At 57.0% G+C, this 18,491-nt stretch overlaps 1 protein-coding gene across 3 annotated transcripts in view; it reads right to left on the reverse strand.

Moving 5' to 3' along the window:
* Positions 1–211: 211 nt before the first annotated feature.
* The window catches only part of PPP2R2C (protein phosphatase 2 regulatory subunit Bgamma), a 134,052-nt gene continuing 115,772 nt past the window's right edge, over positions 212–18,491 (reverse strand). For all 3 annotated transcript variants that reach the window (XM_077874863.1, XM_077874872.1, XM_077874856.1), the window contains exons 7-9: positions 15,859–16,028; positions 11,138–11,229; positions 212–3,007 (exon numbers count right to left, since the gene is read on the reverse strand). In XM_077874863.1, coding sequence (XP_077730989.1) covers positions 2,716–3,007; positions 11,138–11,229; positions 15,859–16,028 — 554 coding nt within the window. In that variant the 3' untranslated portion in view covers positions 212–2,715. The remainder of the gene's footprint in view (positions 3,008–11,137; positions 11,230–15,858; positions 16,029–18,491) is intronic.

Consider the following 18,491-nt stretch of genomic DNA (forward strand, 5'->3'; position numbering starts at 1 on the left):
ACTGTCATCTATCCCCTAACACCCCCAAATTACAAGGTTAGCTTCATTTCCCCAGTGCTGAAATCAGAGTTCAGAAAGTTAAAAAATTTTGTGGACAGAGGAAGCAGAGTCTTGAGGCAAACCAGCCCTCCCTGTCGGCCACACAGCCTCTTGACGGCACCCACTGCCCTGGGTTTAGCCTCGTTAGAAACAAACGGCGTCCTGAGTCTCATTTTCGATGTAACATTTGTTATTTTATTGGAAAAAGCTGGTATTAACATATTTATAATTTTATTCAACAGTTGGATAATCTGCGATACCGAAGAAAAACCAGAATGCACCCATGAGTTATGGAGTTCAAAATGATCGAGTCTGTCTACCTACCACCACATATCCAACGCCACCCAGAGCTCAGTCCTCAGAGTAGGAGAATAAAAACGAAACGACCCAACAACTTCACAATGACTATGTGAACGCTCATACATTCAAGAGCAGAAATTTTAAACAGAGTAAGAAGCAGAGTTTGTGACAATTTTACTGGCCCGTCTGCCGTGTCTAGTCTTGCCCCTCCCCCCCAACATGTATCATTATTCACAACTTGCTTTGGACATCATGATTTTCCAGGGATCTGAAGACATGCTTTTCCTCCAAGATCTTTTTCTTTCTTTCTTTTCCTTTTCGGTTTGGTATCCAAAGTTTAAAACCAGAGTGAAGAAGCAGGAGCTGTATTAGGACCTCCCTCTGAATGCAGTGTAAGAGTCGTAATCTGCAGACGGTAGATGCGAAACCCACGACCTGACAGTAACCTCCAGCTGCAAATGCAAGTCTCCTCTTAGCGTCCGAATCACGAAGGGAAATGGATTGTGCCAAATATCCGCGTAGTTGTGTAAGGCCCTCAGAGCTGGATTTTGGCTTCAACGAGATTTCTATACAATGCACCACATTCTTGAACCTCTTTACAAAGGGGGAAAAAAGGAATGCAATCCTGTGATCGTTAATTTTAACTAGAATAGATATGTACATATAATACTGTCCAGGTCACCTGGATTTTACAGTGATATATAAACAAACATTCTTCATTCTTGTTGATTAAAAAAAAAATCAGAACAAAACAATGGACCCATTTCCTTGTGTAAATATCATATGGCCAGAAGTGAATGCACATGCGTTTTGTGCTTTGACACACACAAAAGTACACCATTATCCACTGAGAAAAATCTCGGGTGGGTCTGTTTCCTGGGTTGGATTACATCTTGTAAAAAAAAAAAAAAAAGTTGGCTTCGGCCTCTGCACGCACTGTTCTCTGAATCACGACGCACAGCCAGTGGTTCCCTGTAATTCCACGCCGAGAGGCGGAGTGGGTGGGGTGGGTGGAACCGGTCTCCAGGTCCACGCAGCAGGAGCAGGTGTTGTGGAGACGCGGCATTCAGTGTGGCCATCAGGAAAGAGTCCTCCGAGGCCGGGTCATTAAAGGAAATGTATCTTGAAATGGTCATAACATGCAATTTCCTCTTGGAGGCGGCTCAGTACCTGAACAAAGGGCTGGGGCTGGGGTACAGATGTGGGTGCAGCCTGGCACTCCAGAGGGGGGGTCTGAAGTCAGCACACAGAGCTTGGCACCACCGGGGTCTTCTCCATTCTCTGTGCCTCGGCTTGGGTCACCCCAGACTCTCATCATTGCCCATCTGCTCTGTTCTGCTTCACAAGACGAAGAGGTGTTTCCAGAACCTTCCAGGCAAGAACGTTGCTTTAACACGAGCTGCCAACGTGGTGGACTAGAAAGCGCCCAGTGCAAGTGAAGACCGGCTCAGGATCCCTGACTCCACCACTTGGCCGGTCCATGCTTTGGACAAACTGTTCATTCTTTTGGAGCCCGTTGCCTCATGCATGTAGTGGGGATGATAACAATTCACCTTTCATCCCAGGCACCTGGCACAGCGCCTGGCACTCAGCGAGGGGCTGGTATGTATGGAGTAAGTGAATGGATACCCACCTTAAAGGGTCACAGACTGAGCCGGCATAAGCTCTCATGACGTGCCCAGTGACCGGGAAGCATGACAGGAGAGCCCCGCAGAGCGGGCACCGAATCCATGTGCCCAACGGGTCGAGCACTGTGCCTGGCCCCCGGCCCACACTCAGCAAAGGCTGGAATAAAGGGTGAGAAGAAGAGGCACACACACACGGGCGGATTTCACCGCCCCCTTTCCTCTCAGGGAACGCCAGACCCGGGGTATCGAAAGACTTAAAAAGAGGAGCTTGCACCTGCCGATTCTCAGCATGAATTCACGATCCAAAAAGCAAAGGGAAAACCCTCAGCTCTGAGACAATGGAAACTGCTCCACTGATAATCAAAAGAATCCCTAGCTGGCTTGTTCAAGTCCATCATCTGTCCCAGAGCCCTGATCTGGGGGCCCGGGAGGCTCCTAGGGCGCCCGCTTCCTCCTAAAAGTTGCTGCTGGAAGAAGGGAAGCCGTGAACCCGGAGACATCCACGTCCTAACAGTGGAACGGGCAGCACAAGGTTATATCCAGGAACAGAGGCCTGGACCCCAAGGCGACAATCACGTCCATTTCACCGTTTGTGGCTGTGAACCCTCCTTACTCCTGTTTTCCAACAGAGAGTGGCCAGCAGAGGCGGCCTGGCCGGTGGGGAGAGCCGGGAGGGGACAGGGCCGCTCCTGCGTCGCCCTGGCTGTGCCCCATGCGGGTGGCATCGGGGACAGGGCCCCGCGCCCACCTAGTGCATCTCGGAGTTCACTTTGTCCTGGAAGATGTACAGGTTGTTGGTGGCTGCGATGGCGATGATGTTCTCAGCCGGGTGCCAGGCTGTGTGCAGAATCTTCTTGGTGAAGTCCAGGCTGTCCACGCTGATGTCGTCCCGCCTGCGCTTGCCCCCCACGCACACACGCCGTGGCTTGAGCACGGCCCGGGGCTTGCTGCTCTCCCTCGACGCCTCCAGGGTCACGTCGCGCTTCGTGTTCCGGTCAAACATGCGGAAGAAGTTGTTGTAGGCCCCGGTCATAATGACGCTGGTGGGAGGAGGAGAGACGTCAGGTGGGGAGGACGCGGGTGGAAATGTGCCACGCTGCAGGTGATATGCCCAGGGCTGCAGGGCCACGCTCCCTCCTGGGAAGGCTACCCCCCACCCCACTCCCCAGGGTGGAGGAGAAGAGATGGGTCCCAGTCCCCACCTTCCTCTCGGGGTCCCCTCCTTCGTCTCAGGCTTCTGTCCTCCCTCATGGCTCAGCTGCCATCTGCACTTGGCCTCTGTGGCCAGCAGCTAAGACCCCTTAATGCTCTGCCCAAGACATCACTGAGAAAACCCACCTGTACTCTCCTTTTCCTCCAGGAGACGCCTAACCTTCCAGAGACTAAGCACCAGCAGAAGGAAAGCCAAGGGTAAATAAACACAGAAGCTGAGGCCCAACTGTAGACTCCAAGGCTGACCCAGGGCTGGTCCTGAATTGACCTCACACCAGGCCCTTCATGGCAGGGACCCTGCTATTCTAGGGAGCTGAGGGACTACATACTCTTTGCACACCAGTGAAGTCCAAGTGTTCACGGACTTCCCTGTCCCTGTCCTGCTAAAGAGAATTTGACACTTGTCTTTGCACTCCATTTCTCTTCCCCCCACCTCCTCTAAGGAGAATGGGTTCCTGTGGCATGGGAGAGAGACCATGTTAGTCTGCTTGGTAAGAGCTGGGACAGCCATCAGGGCCTAGGCCTAAAGAAGGGGTTTGAGGGTTTGGCCCAGGAGAGAGGCCCCAGGACAGGCAGGGAGGGAGTGTGTGTGTGTGGGGGGGGGGGGGGTGCAAAATAACTGAGGAGGGAGGGAGAGGATTCCACAAAATGGGGCCCCCTTCATTGTTCTTCAGGAGGGTGCCTACAGACTGGAGTTCCTTTCTTCCCTCTGGAAGCTGAATGTGTCCCTTAGAGGTGACACAGAGCCCTGCAGACCCCTGGTTCACAAGGGCTATGCACGTATGGTGTGTCTTTAAGCTCGCCCAAGTCAGGGGAACAATGCTGGGCAGAGGGGCAGGAGATGCTGGAGGCGAGATCCACCTGGACAGACCAGGCACCTGGGCTGTGGGAGTTCAGATGCATGGAGGGGCTTGGGGGCCCTGGGTGATGCTGAGTCACAGGCTGAGAGGGACACGGCTCCTGGTACCAAGTTCCCTTCTGTGGGAGAATGTGAGCTGATAGACATGGAGAGAGTGAGTACCCCAGGCCCCACCTGCAGCATCTCTACGAGAACTGGGGAAACCAGCCTCCTGGGGCCTGCACCAGACACACAGGAGTCCCCGTCACCTCACCTGTGGACCATCTCTCAATGTCAGTCCCTTCTAGATGGTGGGGCAGGGTGTATGGTGGGGAGGCCTGCTGCTGCCTGGCTCCTGGACCTGCCCGAGGGGAGAGACCTCCCCAGCGGAGGGCAGGGGGTTTGCCTCCTTCTGCCTCCTTTCTCACTGAGAAGGCGGCCCCTCAGAGTTCTGATCCTTCCTAGGAAGGGCCTTGTGTTCCCGGGGCCTGGCAGGTCTGGGACGGCAGCTGCTTTGCGGGAAGTACAGGCTTTGGCTTTCCACCCATGAGTGGCATCGGGCCTCCCCTGCACACTCTGCACGCGTGGTTCCCGGAGCTGGCCTCCACCCATGAGGCGAGGCTTTCCAACGCGGCCCATGATCTGCGGAGGTAGCATCGGTGTCCCCTCCCCCTGCCACCCAAATTGCTTTGTCAGACCTCATGTTGAGAGATCTGTGAGTGAGGATAGGAAACCTCCTCCATAAAGCGCTTCTTCTGCGATGTTCCTGGGGTGTCCAGGCAGGCCCAGGCGAGGATCAGAGGGCAGAAGTCACACGCCAAGTGGGTGACTGGAGGACTCCGTAAAGAGGTTATGCACAAATGTTCTGGAAAGTTCTAAGGGAACCACAGGGAAACTGCCGTGCCCTGGGGCTGGAACTTTTGGAGATTTTGTTGCCAACCCCCCAGGCCTGAGTGGGGAGGGGAGGAGAGCTGACGGAGCCAGAGCTAGAGCCGGATCTGTGTGGAGAGGCTGGCTGATGGGAGAAGCGCCCAAAGGGACACAGTCGGCTGAGAGGACAGGGAGGGAGGTGGGACAGATCACCTGTCTCTCTCTCCCACCTTCAGACCTCCCTCCACTGTCCCCACTGCTTAAAGCTGGCCAGAAGCCAGAGGTCACCAGGCCTATTAAGGCAGGGCCTGCATGGTCGGCCTCAGGGCACAGGCTAGGGGAGCAAGAGGGGCAGGCGGGGGACCCTCATGGCGCTAAGCTAATCAGCGTGGGCCAGTGTCTGCGGGGACCTTGTCTCCACTGCTGGGTGGGGGTTCTTGGGGCAGGAGTGTCTTGTTTGAGCCCCAAGGCCCAGCTTGGCCTCATTGGGGAGAGGGAGGGAAAGAATGCAGAACCTTAGCCGCAGACACAGAGGCAGACCAAGTCGAACCCCTGGCCTGGTGCTCGAGGAGAAAGCAGCGAATGCTCTGTAAACCACAGGGAAGGAAGTGCCCAGGAGCTTCTCTTACTCACTATTCACAGCCACACCTGCGAGTTCAGAGGTACGTGCCCCCCAGGTGCTCTTGAGGATCTGCTGGGATGAGGGAATGCAGCAGAAGGGTCACAGGCCCTCACAAGGACCTCGCCCATCCACCCCTCTGCATCTGACCTGGGATGGAGCAGGGGGTGGGGGTGGGGGCTTCTCTGCACCGGCTTTAGCCTGCAGTTTAGAACAGACCAGGCCACAGGAAGGAGAGGGGTCGGCAAACTCAGAGACCCAGAGCTGTTTTCCGGGGGAAAGACAGGTCCCCAACATCAGGCCCCCAGGAGCCCACTGGAGACCTAGGGATGCCAGTTGGGGACACCCAGCCTGTGGAGTGCTCATAACTGGGGCTTTACATGGCCCATGCTGGAGGACAGAGCTAGGGCCGGGGACCAGGTGACGTTAGCATTGCCACCAAGGCTGGGGAACGGCAAAAGGGGCCACCCTGCAGCCCAGTGCCACAGTCCCACGGCCGAGGGGCTGGGGGCTGCAGGAAACAGGGCTCACTAGCTCCTCTTGATATAATAAGCAGACACTTGGTGGCCTGTTCATCGTCAGATCCTCGTGCAGCCCAGGAGGTCATGACCTCTCTCGGGAGCTTCTGCATCACATCTCTTGCTTCCCGGAACCGGGTGGGGGTAGAGGGCGAGGGGGGAATGTTTTTTTTAAGGCTCCACCCAGGTCCCTGTGGCAGCCAGTGGACGGGGACCCCCGGGCCCTATGGCCACCCACAAGGGTGTATGTGACCCGGCACCTGGGGTGGTCTGACTCTAAACCTTCCGCTCTACCTTCACCGCCCACATCACCCTTGTCCCTGGCCCCGAGGGACAGCTGCAACAGCCTGCTCACTGGTCACCCTGCCTCTGATCTCCAGCCCAGCCCCCAAGCCCATGACACCCATGCTGGACTCTCATGGCACCCACCCCAGGGAGGCCCTAGAGCACCTATGAACCCTGAGACTTAACCTCTGCCCTCACCTCCAAGCTATGGCCACAGCAGTTGTTCTTTTCCTGAGGCTTCTGCCGTGATGCTCCCTCTGCCCCAATGCCCTTCCACCCCCTATGGGCAAATTCCTACTGGTTTCTTGAGACTTGAAGGCACCTCTTCCAGGAGGCCATCCCCAGCTCCCTCCCCTGATAGGCCTCCACCCATTCCCCTCCTGCCCAGGCTTCCTGCTGAGCTTTGCTCTAGTCTGTGCCCTATAAGCCACACGGTCCTCCCACGGAGGCACTGGATCCCATCTCCGCTGTGTCCCAGGTGCCCTGTGCTCTCGGGGATGCCAAGGCTGGAATCTGCAGATCCCAGCTGATACCTGCCTAGACTCTGCCATGTGCCTTGTAGAGAGGGATGCTTGGACCTCGGGGGTCACCAGCTGGGATAAACTCTGACCTCCCGACCCAGGTCAGCAACCCATCAGGCCTGTCTGGCTCAGCAGACAATAAGTGGGGGCGGGGGGGGGACCTGCCTGTGGCCCTGCCGATGCTCCCCATCAGTCCCACAGTGGGTGTCCACTGTTGTCAGGTGCTGGGCCAGGCTGGGTCACAGGGAAGGCCCCACCTGCCAGGATCCCACAACAAATGTACAGTGAGTAAGTGCTGATAAGCCCAGATGCCCACGGCCCCAGTCTTTATCAGAAGGTGATTCCTGCTTTCGCTCCTTCCTCATCACTCGCTGTGTCCAGCTCTGGGACTCACGGGGCAGTACTGAGATGTTAGCAAGAGAAGGTGGACTCTCCCCCTCCCCCAGGGCGAGCAGCTGCAGCACCTACTCCCTCATCTGGCTTCCACCCTATTAGGTGGTCACTGCCAGAGCCTGCAGAGGAAAGGCATCACCTGTTGGCCACAGACCTACCTGAGGAACTCCTAGAACCCATGCCAGCCCTGCCCCGGGGTGGACTCAGCAGCCTGGGGCCAGGGCACGGCTGTGGTTTCCGATACCCAGGCTGGATGGGGACACCTGAGATCCCTATGGGGTCAAGGTCTCCCCTCTCTGTGCCCAGAGTGGCTGCTGTGGAACTCCGACTGGGGTCAGGAACCTGCCGGGCTGCCCCAGGCGCCTGCAGTCTGGGCATGGTAACTGGCCTCACTGTAAAATATGGGGTCTCTCCCCACTTGTTTGCTTTTCTTGGGCCTAAAAGGCAAAGGCACGCCCCCACACCCAGGTATTGCAGGCAGGTGCTCAGGCCAGCCCACCTGGGTCCAAATTCTAGCTCTGCCTCTACCATGCTTCCGCTTCCCATCTCTCCCTGGAGGTTTTTCCATTGATAAAATGGGGGTAACAAGGGACCCTAGCTCCCGATGAGAATGGAATTTTCAGTAAAACGGGGCAGTATGGTGGCCCTGGGAAATTCTGCCCTTCGTTATACTACATGCCGACAGGTATTTCTTGATTTGAATCATCTTCCTGGCCTGAAGTCCCGCTGGCTAGCTCTGAGAGGGGATGCGTAAAATAGAGGAGTAGAAGGAACAGGGATGAGAACCAATTCTCAGGGAAGGTTCCTGTCAGGGGCCACACCCTCCCTCCAGGCCAGGAGGGCAGAGAAGAGAGGAAGGCATCCCCCCTTTGCTCACTTAGCCAGTGACAGCTTTCATGCAGCTCTCCCCCTTCTGGTCCACCAAGGGGAAGGTGGGGTGAGGTCACTAAAGTCCTGGCAACCCACACAATTGTTAATCCTCCTCCGTTGAGATGCAGGATCCAGCTGACATGGGCGGGGTTGGGGGGGACGGAGCCCCTTCCCCACCTGCAAGGAGAATGGTCTCTCTCATCTCAGAACTCCAGGTCCCAGTACCCTGCGACCCACACCAGGACAGAAGGTTCCTTTAACAAAGTAAAGGGCAAGCCCCTGGCCTCTATGGTGTCTAGGCAGGTTGCTTCACCTCTGCTAGCTTCATCTTCTTCACCGGGGACCTCAGTGATTGCTCTTTCCTGGGTGGGAAGGCTCTGGTTCCTATGCCAGCAGGTGGGGGCTCTACACGCCCCCTGCTGGCCAAGCGTGGCATGCAAAAATCACGTGCATGCTGACAGACTCCAAAAGTGAGCGTGTAACCCAAAGGCAATCCAACCCTGACCCTCCGGGAGAAATTCCCATTGACCCGGGGACAGCGGCAGGCTGTGATATCAAGGCCAGGGGAACTACTTGGGACCATCATCCCCAGCAGCGACTGGAGCCTCAGCACAGGTTGAGGCTAGTGTGTAAAGAGAAGCAGGGAGGCACAGAGATAGGAATAGACAGGGAAAGCGATGGCCCAGGACACATCAGAGCCCTGGGGTAGCCTTGTCTCCACCTGCTCAGAGCAAGCTTAGGCTTGTCTGACCTCTGCAATTGGAAGACGCCTGGTTGACGCAAATCCCTTTGTCCCAAGCAGAACAGGTCAAGGAAAGCTTCCTAGAAGAGGTGGCACTTGAAATGGGACTTGGAGGCTCAGCAGGGTTCTTTGACGTGGGTAACAGGTATGCGCAAAATAACCAGAACTTCCACTGCCCACACAGACCCACAACCTTGCCAGGAGCCTCACATGCAGGGTCTCAGCTGTGCGTTTATTAGAACTGTGCACCAGGTGAGCAGACTCAGGAGACCCGGCAGCTCGTTCAAGTGCAGGACTGGAGAGTGGTGGAGGGTAGACCAGAAACCCAGGGTGTCTGACCCTTCCCTCTGCACCACGCTGCCTGTCTTGGTCTTGCTGGAGTTTGGTACGATGCCACCGTGAGGGACATTAGACAGCCAGCAGACCACTAAGGCTCCCCACTGATATCAGAAGCACCACTCGTGGTGAGCCTGTGGGGTTCAGAGAGTTGCTTTGCTCTGCAAGAGTGGGGTTCGCAGGGGGCAGTACTTGCTTCTCTCCTTAACCCCTGAGCTCCTAGAAGACAGGGACTCTCCTCCACAGGGCACAACAGGCTCAGAGGAGCGTTCAGGATGAAGTAGAAGGGGGTGACACACCCCTGTGCCTTCTGAATATGAATACCCACCGGCTAGACACTCCTAGGGCCCCGCATGAACTGCTCAGGATGGGGTGGGCCACAGTCGCACCCTCACGGGCACGCCAGCCAACAGGGCAGGCAAACAGAGACAAGGAGAAAACATGATAGATGCTAAGACACAAGGGGCTAGGGGGGCCAACAAGGTGGAGAGGGCCCTTCCTGGAGGAGGCGGCCTTCAGTTGGGTCAGTAATCTCAGGTGCCAGCAGGAGTGAGCTAGGTGCAGTGTGGCCAGGATTTCAGGGCGCGGGGAGTGGAGCTCGTCGCAGAGCTACATCCCCTGAGGTGAGTAGCAGGACCCCCAGGGGTGGGGGTGGCTGTCATGTAAAGTGCATGGCAGGAAGTGGTGTGTGAGAGGCAGGACAGCTGAGCTCCAGGCTGGGCTGCAGCCAGGACAAGCTTGGCGGCTCCTGTCTGTTGGGAGCCAGGCATTGCCTGTTCACGAGTGCCCCCTGGTGGTAATGTGGAAGAAGGGCGTGCAGCGGCCGCAGCCAGAGGAGACTCCCCAACACATGCACACACGCACACACTCACACACAGTAGTGTTGGAATCCCCTCTGGCCAGCAACAGTCCCTCACCTGAGATTCTAGTGAACCCCTATCCCAAGACCCACTGCCAGTGCTCACCAGGGAACCCCTATGTGTCAGCGTCTGCAGCTCCGGGGTATGTGAGAAGCCCTGTCCTGGGTGGGGGTGCGAGGGTGTCTGGGGTCAGCCAGGGTGCGGGCACCTGGAGTGCCATGTGTCCCCTGTGACCTTCTGAGTCAGCCTGGTCTCCAGCCAGGGCCTCTACCCTGGTTTTCTGAGTGTTACTCAACAGACCCCCTGTGACCAGCATACTGGTCCCTGATGGAGAGCACTGCCTTGCTCAGAGACCCCAGGGGGCTAGGTGAGCCCCAGGATGTCAGCAGCAGCTATAGGGCATCCCCACCCCTGGCCACGGTGGCCTAGCCCCACATGGGGCCAGCCTGTATGCAGGTGGCTCCCTCCCAGCCCCATCCCTGTGGTTTCTGGACCTCCTCCCCACCCCAACCCTATGGTCTCAGCGTAGGCCTTCCTGTCCGCACCTGCCCTGGGCTGAATGAACCATCCATGGGGAGTCAGGAGCTCACATCAGGCCATTTCCCGGGTGGGTGGGTGGGGCTGTGAGAGGTGGCCAGACGTGGGGAACCCTGCCAGCCCCAGAGGCGTGGGAGCTAAGATATGCCCTCCTGCTCCAGCGGGACTGATATAGGGGAGCTGCAAGAAAGAGGCAGGTGCAGCCACAATCCAGGGTGGGGGTAGGGTGCACACAATGGCCAAAGCTCTCTGCCCCATGGGTGCCCAGACGCTGGAAACACCCCTCCTCCTGACAGCCCAGGGAAGCAGCCGTGTGCTAGGGACCCAGAATGGACTGAATGCTTCCACTACCGCTCAGGAAACCAAAACCGGGGCTCAAAGTGGAGGCAGTGTGGTTGAGGATGTGTCCTGAGTTCTCGTGGGCGCTGCAAGAAGAGGTGCTCGGCAACCTCCCCCTGCAACCCCAACACCTTCATTCACCAAGGCTCATTAGCAGCAGATGCTAGGTCAGCGGCCGAGGCCCTCTCCAGCTAGGGGATCACTGTCCTAGGATTGGACGGGGGGGTTACCTGTCGCTTCCGTTCCAGGCACATTCAAACTTGTCGAAAATGCAGTCATTCTCATATAGGGAACAGAGCTTGCTCCGAAGGTAATCATGGACCTAGTGAGAGAAGGGGCAGGGTGAGCTGATGCAGGGGGCACGTCTCCCAAAGTAGTGAGAGGCTGTGCCCTCCGGGGTCCGGATGCCCCTCCCAATCCAGCCCTGCTCATTGAGATGGGCCCACAGCCTGTCATGGCCAATCCTTGAGCTGTGGCCAGAGAGAGGACAGTCGGGATGACAAAGGGAACAGCACATCGGGACCAAATCCTGGCCTCTCCCCTCCTACTGCTGTGTGATCCTAGACTAGTAACTTCACCTCTCTGAGCCTTGGTTTCTTCTTCCTTAGAGTGCTTAGAGCACATACGTCATGGGCCGTCGTGGGATCAACCAGAGACTGCCTGGTGTAGGGTAATGCCCCCTGAGGACAGTGACAGTCACGTGAGCCCAAATCGTGGACGAAGGGGAAGGGGAGCTCACACAGGCTCCTTAACATGATCTCAGTAGACGTCACTCGTCCTGTTTTGTGGATGAGGCACTGCCACTCAGAGAGGGTAAGTAACTGGCCCAAAGTCACACAGTCAGGACCCTCTTCCAGAGTCACCTGACACCCTGGGAGAGATGGCGATGCCCCTGTGGACCATGGCCACCTGGCAGCAGCCTCATCCCACAAGCTCTCCCCCACCCGAGGGCCTCGTGAGCACCAGCTGTCAGCCGGGGGTGTGGCCCTGCCTTCAGGGTGGGGGAGTGGAGGGCACCCGGGTCCCCAAAGCCCACATGCCTGTCTCGACCCCTTACTGTGTGACCCAGAGGGTCCCTTAACTTCTGTGTTCTGTGAGCCTTGGGTTTCCCATCTAGAAAGGGGGTCGGGAACCTCTTAATTCATCTTTAAAAAGATGGGTGCCCACCGGCAGCCTCGATGGGTCCCAGGATGTGCTGTCTCATCCCCTGCGGCTCTCCCTGGAGGGGCGTCTGTGGCTCCTGCCCCAAGTTTCTGTGTGGACCCCTCCTGCTCCGAAGGTTCACCCCCATCTTACACAGGGACCTCCTCACGGAGGGAGGAGGCCACAGGGATGGGCGAGAGGCCCCTCCAGGCTGCCCACGAGCCCCCACTGATGAGCCCCCGGGCCCTCCACCAGCCTCCGTGCTCCCCGGTACTAAGGTCACAAGCAACAGCATCCCTCCCCCCACCTCTGGCTGGTCACACCCCACAAGCGGCTGGTCCAGAATCCAAAGTGATCCGGGGCCCAACTGCTTCTCACCGCGTCCTGCTGCCACCTGCTCCCAGCACCATCTCTCGGCAAACACCTCCCGACCGTTCTCCCCGTGCTATGCCCCCAACTCGTCTGTCTCCATAGGCAGCCGGGAAGACCCTCAAGAAACCACTGTGGATCATGGCACACTGCTGCTTGAGACCCTCCAGTGCTCACAACCCGCCCCAGGCTCTGTCCCCAATTGCTTCTCTGACCTCAGAGTCTTCTCTCCTCTCTGCTCACTCTGCTCCAGCTGGCTCCCCACCATGGCTTGACCACCGCACTAACCATGTGTGCCTGCCTCAGGGCCTTTGCACTTACTGTTCCCGCCTCTGGGAGCACCTTCTTCCCCAGATGGTGGATGCCCTCACCTCCCTCAGACTCCAGCAGCCCTACTTTCTTTGCCCCAGCCCCTGGTTTGCTTTATTTGTCACACTTTCTGCAGTTTGGGATTATTTTGTCTATTTGCTCAGTTTCTGTTCATCTCTCCCATTGGAACGGAGGCCCCTCGAGGCAGGATCTATCTTGTTCCTCACAGTTTCTCAATGGGGTGCACAGGGTCTGGTACAACACAGGGGCTCTATGCATTTTTTTAGAATGAACAAATGGGGTTAGAGACCCGGTTTATGGCTCCCCAGGTGCCACAAGGCTCTGGGTCTGGGGGAGGGCATGCAATGGGAGGATGATGGGACTTCATCCCCAGCCAGAGGCCAGAAGGAGAAGGGTGAGACTTGCAATGGGCTGAGGAGGCCGGGAAGCAGAAAGGGGAGAGCCCAGGGTCTGTGCTGCAGGACCCAAGGGAGGAGGTGGGATGGTGGGGGGTGGGGGTCTTGTGCATCAACAGCACCTGGAGGGAGGGAAGCATAGGGCAGGGCTCAGGGACACCTGGGATGGAGCCACTGTGTCAGGGACTCCTGCCCTCCTCCCATGGTGAGCCCCCCTCCCCTGGTGAGCATGTGGGGTGGGGAGCTCCCTCCATGGGAGCCGGCAGGACCAGGAATAAGGCTGCACAGACCTCGGGAGGAGGAGCATTGCCAGCTGCACACTGGAGCCCAGGCTGCCTCGGATGGGACCATGGCACAGATGAGGCCACACAGAGGGGACCCCCGATGGCTTGTGAGTCCCCGAGGAGCCAAGTGACAGAGGCCAAGGCAGCCCTGGGGGAGCCTGAGAGGAAGGCTGATGGACACACATGAGAGAGCACCAGGGGTGATGGAGGATGCAGAGCGGGGAAAGGGGAAACGATGCGGGAGGGTGCTGCTATCTCCTTCAGACAGGTGCCCCCCTCGGGGAGCCTCCCCCTCCCAGGGAGTCCCCCGCTCCTGCAGCGGCACCTGGCCGAGGCTCACCGGGTCCCTGTCAAGGGGGTGAGGCTGTGGCCCCTACCTCTCCCTGAGCCCAGGCTCTCGCCAGGCACAGAACACACCTGCCAAACATGTGTAACCACCCAGATAGATGAGGGTGAATGGTGACTCTCAGGGGCTCGTGTTCACCCCTCCAGATCAGCACTATCGTGTGTGCTCCGCTCCCTGTGGGGGCACAGCAGCCTCAGTGCTACACTCGTCCAAGCACCTCCACGCACTGTCCTGGCTCTCCCTCTCCAGAGCGGTGAGCGCCTCCTGCCCTCGGGTGGCAGGCCAAGGAAGAGCGTGGGCTCTGGGGAAAGCCACGAGCAGCCACCTCAGGTGTGCGTTTGCTAGCTCTACTCCCACAGATGTACCGTTTCATTCCATTTTCTCCAAATAAAATGCGATCAACAGAACACTGGCCCCACTTCCCAGGGCAAATGTGAGGCTTTAAAGTAGAAAACTCTGCCAAGGACTCAGCTCGAGGTGGCATAGGCTGAGGGCTGGCTCACTGACGCCCTTCCCCACCCCCTCTCCCCTACCTTCCTCAAACACAGAGGCCATAAAACTCATTCCCCAGCCTGGTCACAGACCCATTCTGGCCAACGACTTGTAAGAAGTCTTCTGAGGAGTGCTCTGGGAAAGCTTGTGTACTCCCAAGAAAACATCCAACAGACCCAACTAACACAGCCTTTCACATTTCCTATTTCCTTCTTGGAATGTAGGCATGGAGTTCCTGGAGGTGTGGCAGCCGTTCTGCCACCATGAGGTGTCACACATGACGGCAGGGTGGACTTGATCACAGAAGGAGCTGCTGGGATACCATGGAGGTCCCAGAGCCATTCTCTGTTCTTGTGGCTTCTTGTGAAAGGAGAAAAGTCCCTGTGTGTTCATCACTGTGCATCAACCAACTGCACCCCTGCTGAGCCCAGTCCTAGAGCATAATAGCCAAAAATGTTAGTTATCATCTTGGTTTCATGTAACTATTTTATGATAGGGTCAACAGGCCAGGGGGCCAGAAGCCAAGCACCCAGCTCTTGGCCTTGTCTCCAAAACAGTCCCCTTCCACGTTATTGGGTCCCCACATACTTTGAGGATCTCTGGAGGCTACAGACCCTCTCTCTGCAAAATGCCCATGTTAAACATCACACCTAGTTTTGGGGTCTGTGGGTCTTTACTGATGACAGGGCCATGGAAGGTTGTCACTCCTGCATCCCTACCCTAGGCCCTGACAGGGAGGGAGGACAGGGAATGGGCTGGAGGGTCCCCCTGGGCTCTGCGTCCACCACCGGCCAGCTGCAAGGCAGCTCCCACTTGTCCTGGCCTCTTAGCACCCAAGTTCCCTTCCAGCCAAGTGGAGCTGATGGCACCCCCTTTTGCAGGAGTGGTAAGGAATTGAAGTGACGACTGTTAAGTGTGTGACACCTTGTGGGCACCTAATATTTGGTGACACTGTGAGGGTCTGACCGGGGGAGCTTCCAGTGGGTTTCACTTTAACATCACATGAATTTCGTTTTTTACCCCCTAATATATCTGGGTAGATCATAACAGAAAACTGATAAATTATAACTTTCCTGGAAGGTGTCCCTGGCTTCAGCCTACGTGCCTGGCTTCCAAGGCCTGTGGTTGAGGATGTAGAAACAGAGCATGCCACCCTGTCCCCACTGCCCGCGCTCAGCAGGTGTCCCCTGGGGGAGGGCACTGTTTCTCCCATTTTAACCTAGGGCTGCAGACGCTGCTCCGAGGAGGCACAACATCTGTACCCTTAATCATCTGAACCCTCAAACTGGGCTGAGCCTGATGCTCAACCTTGTTCATCTGGGCCCCGGACCATAGAGGCCAGCAAACAAGTGGACAGCACCCACCGACCCGGTGAGGCAGGACAGAGCAGGTGCTTCTGCTGGGGCTGGGGACGGGCTCCCTGATTACCTGAGCCTTAGCATCTTCGCCTACAATACAGGTGTATGAAGGCCACTTCTGTGGCTGGGGACACCCTGTCTGGGGGAGTTCTGGGCACAGGGCACGGAGGCCCGGGGTGGGAGGGTCTCCTACTCTGCAGAGGGGCTCCGATTTTTCTGGGCTGTGGCACCTACCTGGTAGGTCTCTATGGGCCTCGCCTCCATGTTCAGGTCCCAGACTTTGACCGTGAGGTAATCCCGGGTGAGCATGTACCGGCCGCTGTGGCTGAACTTCACGTCCGACACAGAGGAGATGATTTCCGAGAAGAAGGAGCGGTTACTGGGGTCCTCAGGCTCTTCAAACACTGTGAGGACAGAGAATCCATGGCCATCACAGGGCTGCTCGCCCCCACGGGCCAGAATAACAGACCGCTCTGTTTTCCATCCTGGGCTCTCGCTGTAGGGTCACTCATTCATTCCTCAAACCTGTAACTGAACACCCACTCTCCGAGGCAGTGGGCCCAAAGGGCTGTCTGAGGAGGGAAAGAACAGCTTTCGGGACAATGTTTATTGAGGATTTATTCTCAGCCTGATTCTGTGCAGAGCCCTTCCTGTTCATAACTCATCTAACCACCTAATAAAAACATCTGGTCAGTACCACCATCATTCCCTTTTCATAGCCGGGAAAACTAAGGCACAGATGGCTGAAATCCATGGCCGAGGCACTGAGCTAGAAGAAAGTTGCGGAGTGGGGATTTGGACCCAGAGTGGCACTCGCTGTGCTGCACTCGACAGCCGCCTGCTGGTGATGCTGACCACCAGGACAGTGAGGGGTCCTGACATTCTCGCCTGTGTTGGGCAGTGTCCTGGGCTAGCCTGGGCACTGCTGGTGGCCCTAGGGCTCTGCCCATGCAGCACTGGGCGCTCGCGCCTGAGCCCTGCTGGCGGGCACGCTGTTTGGTTGCCGCAAGGATTGTGGCAAAATCAAATCTCGCTGCCACAGACAGAGCTCCATCTCCCATCTCCTATTACCTTGGACCAGGTGCCCCACACAGGGAATTGCTTAGGCTCCCAATGGTGACAGCTTGCTGCCCCAGTCGGATGATCCCACTCTGGGGCGGAGTGCACGGTGAGCACCTCCCCAGGCAGCGCCCCCTCTCTGCTGTCCCCAAGCACCGGGCTTTCCTGACACGCAGAGGACCCCACACAGCAGGACAGGCTCTTCTGGGCTCAGTCTGTGGCTGGATGTCCCACCAGTCTGAGCACCAACAGCCTCATTGGCTAATCAGATCCTACAGTGGTCCTGGTGCTGGAGCAGGTGGGGACCAAACATGACCCAAGCCTCACCTTAGCTAACCAAGCACTAACTCGTAGGAGCTGGGGCACAGGGGGGCCCGGGGAACATGGAAGAGGATGGAGTGGTGGGCTGGCAGCTATTCCCCAGCCAGTCTGGAAGGTCTTAAACATCTGACAACCTGCCTAGCTGTCCCCATGGAAACCAGCTGAGTAGCTGCTCCACCTGCTGGCCCCTGAGCCCCTAGACCTGAAACAGGGAAGCAAGAAGCAAGAGAGCTGATCACATGTCCTTAGAGGCTCACAAACATGCCCTGCCGGCCGGCACCGCCCCCCGATCCCAAAGTCCCTCATCCTACTTCCCAGGTAGGTCTGTCCCAGCCCTGTATTCCCCCCTATTTGGGACACCAGATCTCTCTTCTGTCGCAGGTAGATGCCAGTTCCTGCCACTAGGGGTCAGAACAAAAGATGAGTTACAAAGACAAAACGTGGTCTCTTAACACCCCAACTCTGCACCCCAGGCCTGCCCTGGAGGTCTCTGGCCAGCCTCCATCGAAACCCCCAGGGCTGGTCCTGCTCACTTCACCCCTGCACCGTGCAGAGCATCTGGCATGCCTTGCAGGGTAGGTGGTGGCTTGGGATCAAAATCACAGAGAAGCGTCCGCACTGAACACCACGGAGCCATGGGCTTGTCTCCTGCCAGCTTCAAGGAGCAAGACACCGCAAAGGTCAAAGGCTGAGAGGATGCTCTAATCAATAGCTGAGAACAGAAACACCAAACGGCCCTCTGTAACCCGAGCTCTGGCTGTATGCGGGCATTTCTGATGGCTTTTTGAGCACAAAAGGACTGGTGCTGCACACAGTTAATGGGAAGAGATACTGACAGGTGTGAAAAAATTATATCTAAAAGTCCTTTTTATTTTTCAAAAATTCCTGTGAAATTTCTGATACCAGTATTTTTTTTTTTTTTTTTTGTCAAAGGGTTGCAGAATGTCCTCTTCCATGTCAATTCCCGTTCCCCCCTCCCTGCTACCACAGGCAAGCCGCACGTCCCCCAGGGCGTCAATAACAGATAAGGGAGTCTCCCCTCTAATTGATGGAATCACGAAGGACAGTTCACAGTAATTATTGCTGCCAAGAGTTTAAAGAAATGCATCCCAGAGCCCCTGTCATTGTGACAGGCTCAATCCCCCGCCCCATTCTCCCCGATTAGGTTCAGGTTGTAGGGTTCCGAATCCCCAGAAATGTCCTATTTCCTTTTAATGATTTTGCTAATTAAGGCTCTGTGGCCCCGGTTGGTTCCCTGAAAACCACCTCCTCTTGTCTGGGTGTCCATGGCATCGCTGCTGGCATACAGTGGGGAAGGGTGAGAAGCCCTTCACACTCCCCAAAATGAGGTGAAGGGGTCCTAGGGAGCCGAGCTCTGAAGCACCTGTGCACCCCAGGAATGGGAAGGTGAAGCCAGAGGTTGGGTGCGGGCCTTCCTCTCCAGCCTCGTCCGCAGTTGAGCGAGCGTTCCTCTGTGGCTTAAAGCT

Source organism: Canis aureus, chromosome 2 (assembly GCF_053574225.1).
Source record: "Canis aureus isolate CA01 chromosome 2, VMU_Caureus_v.1.0, whole genome shotgun sequence".
Lineage (NCBI taxonomy): Eukaryota > Metazoa > Chordata > Mammalia > Carnivora > Canidae > Canis > Canis aureus.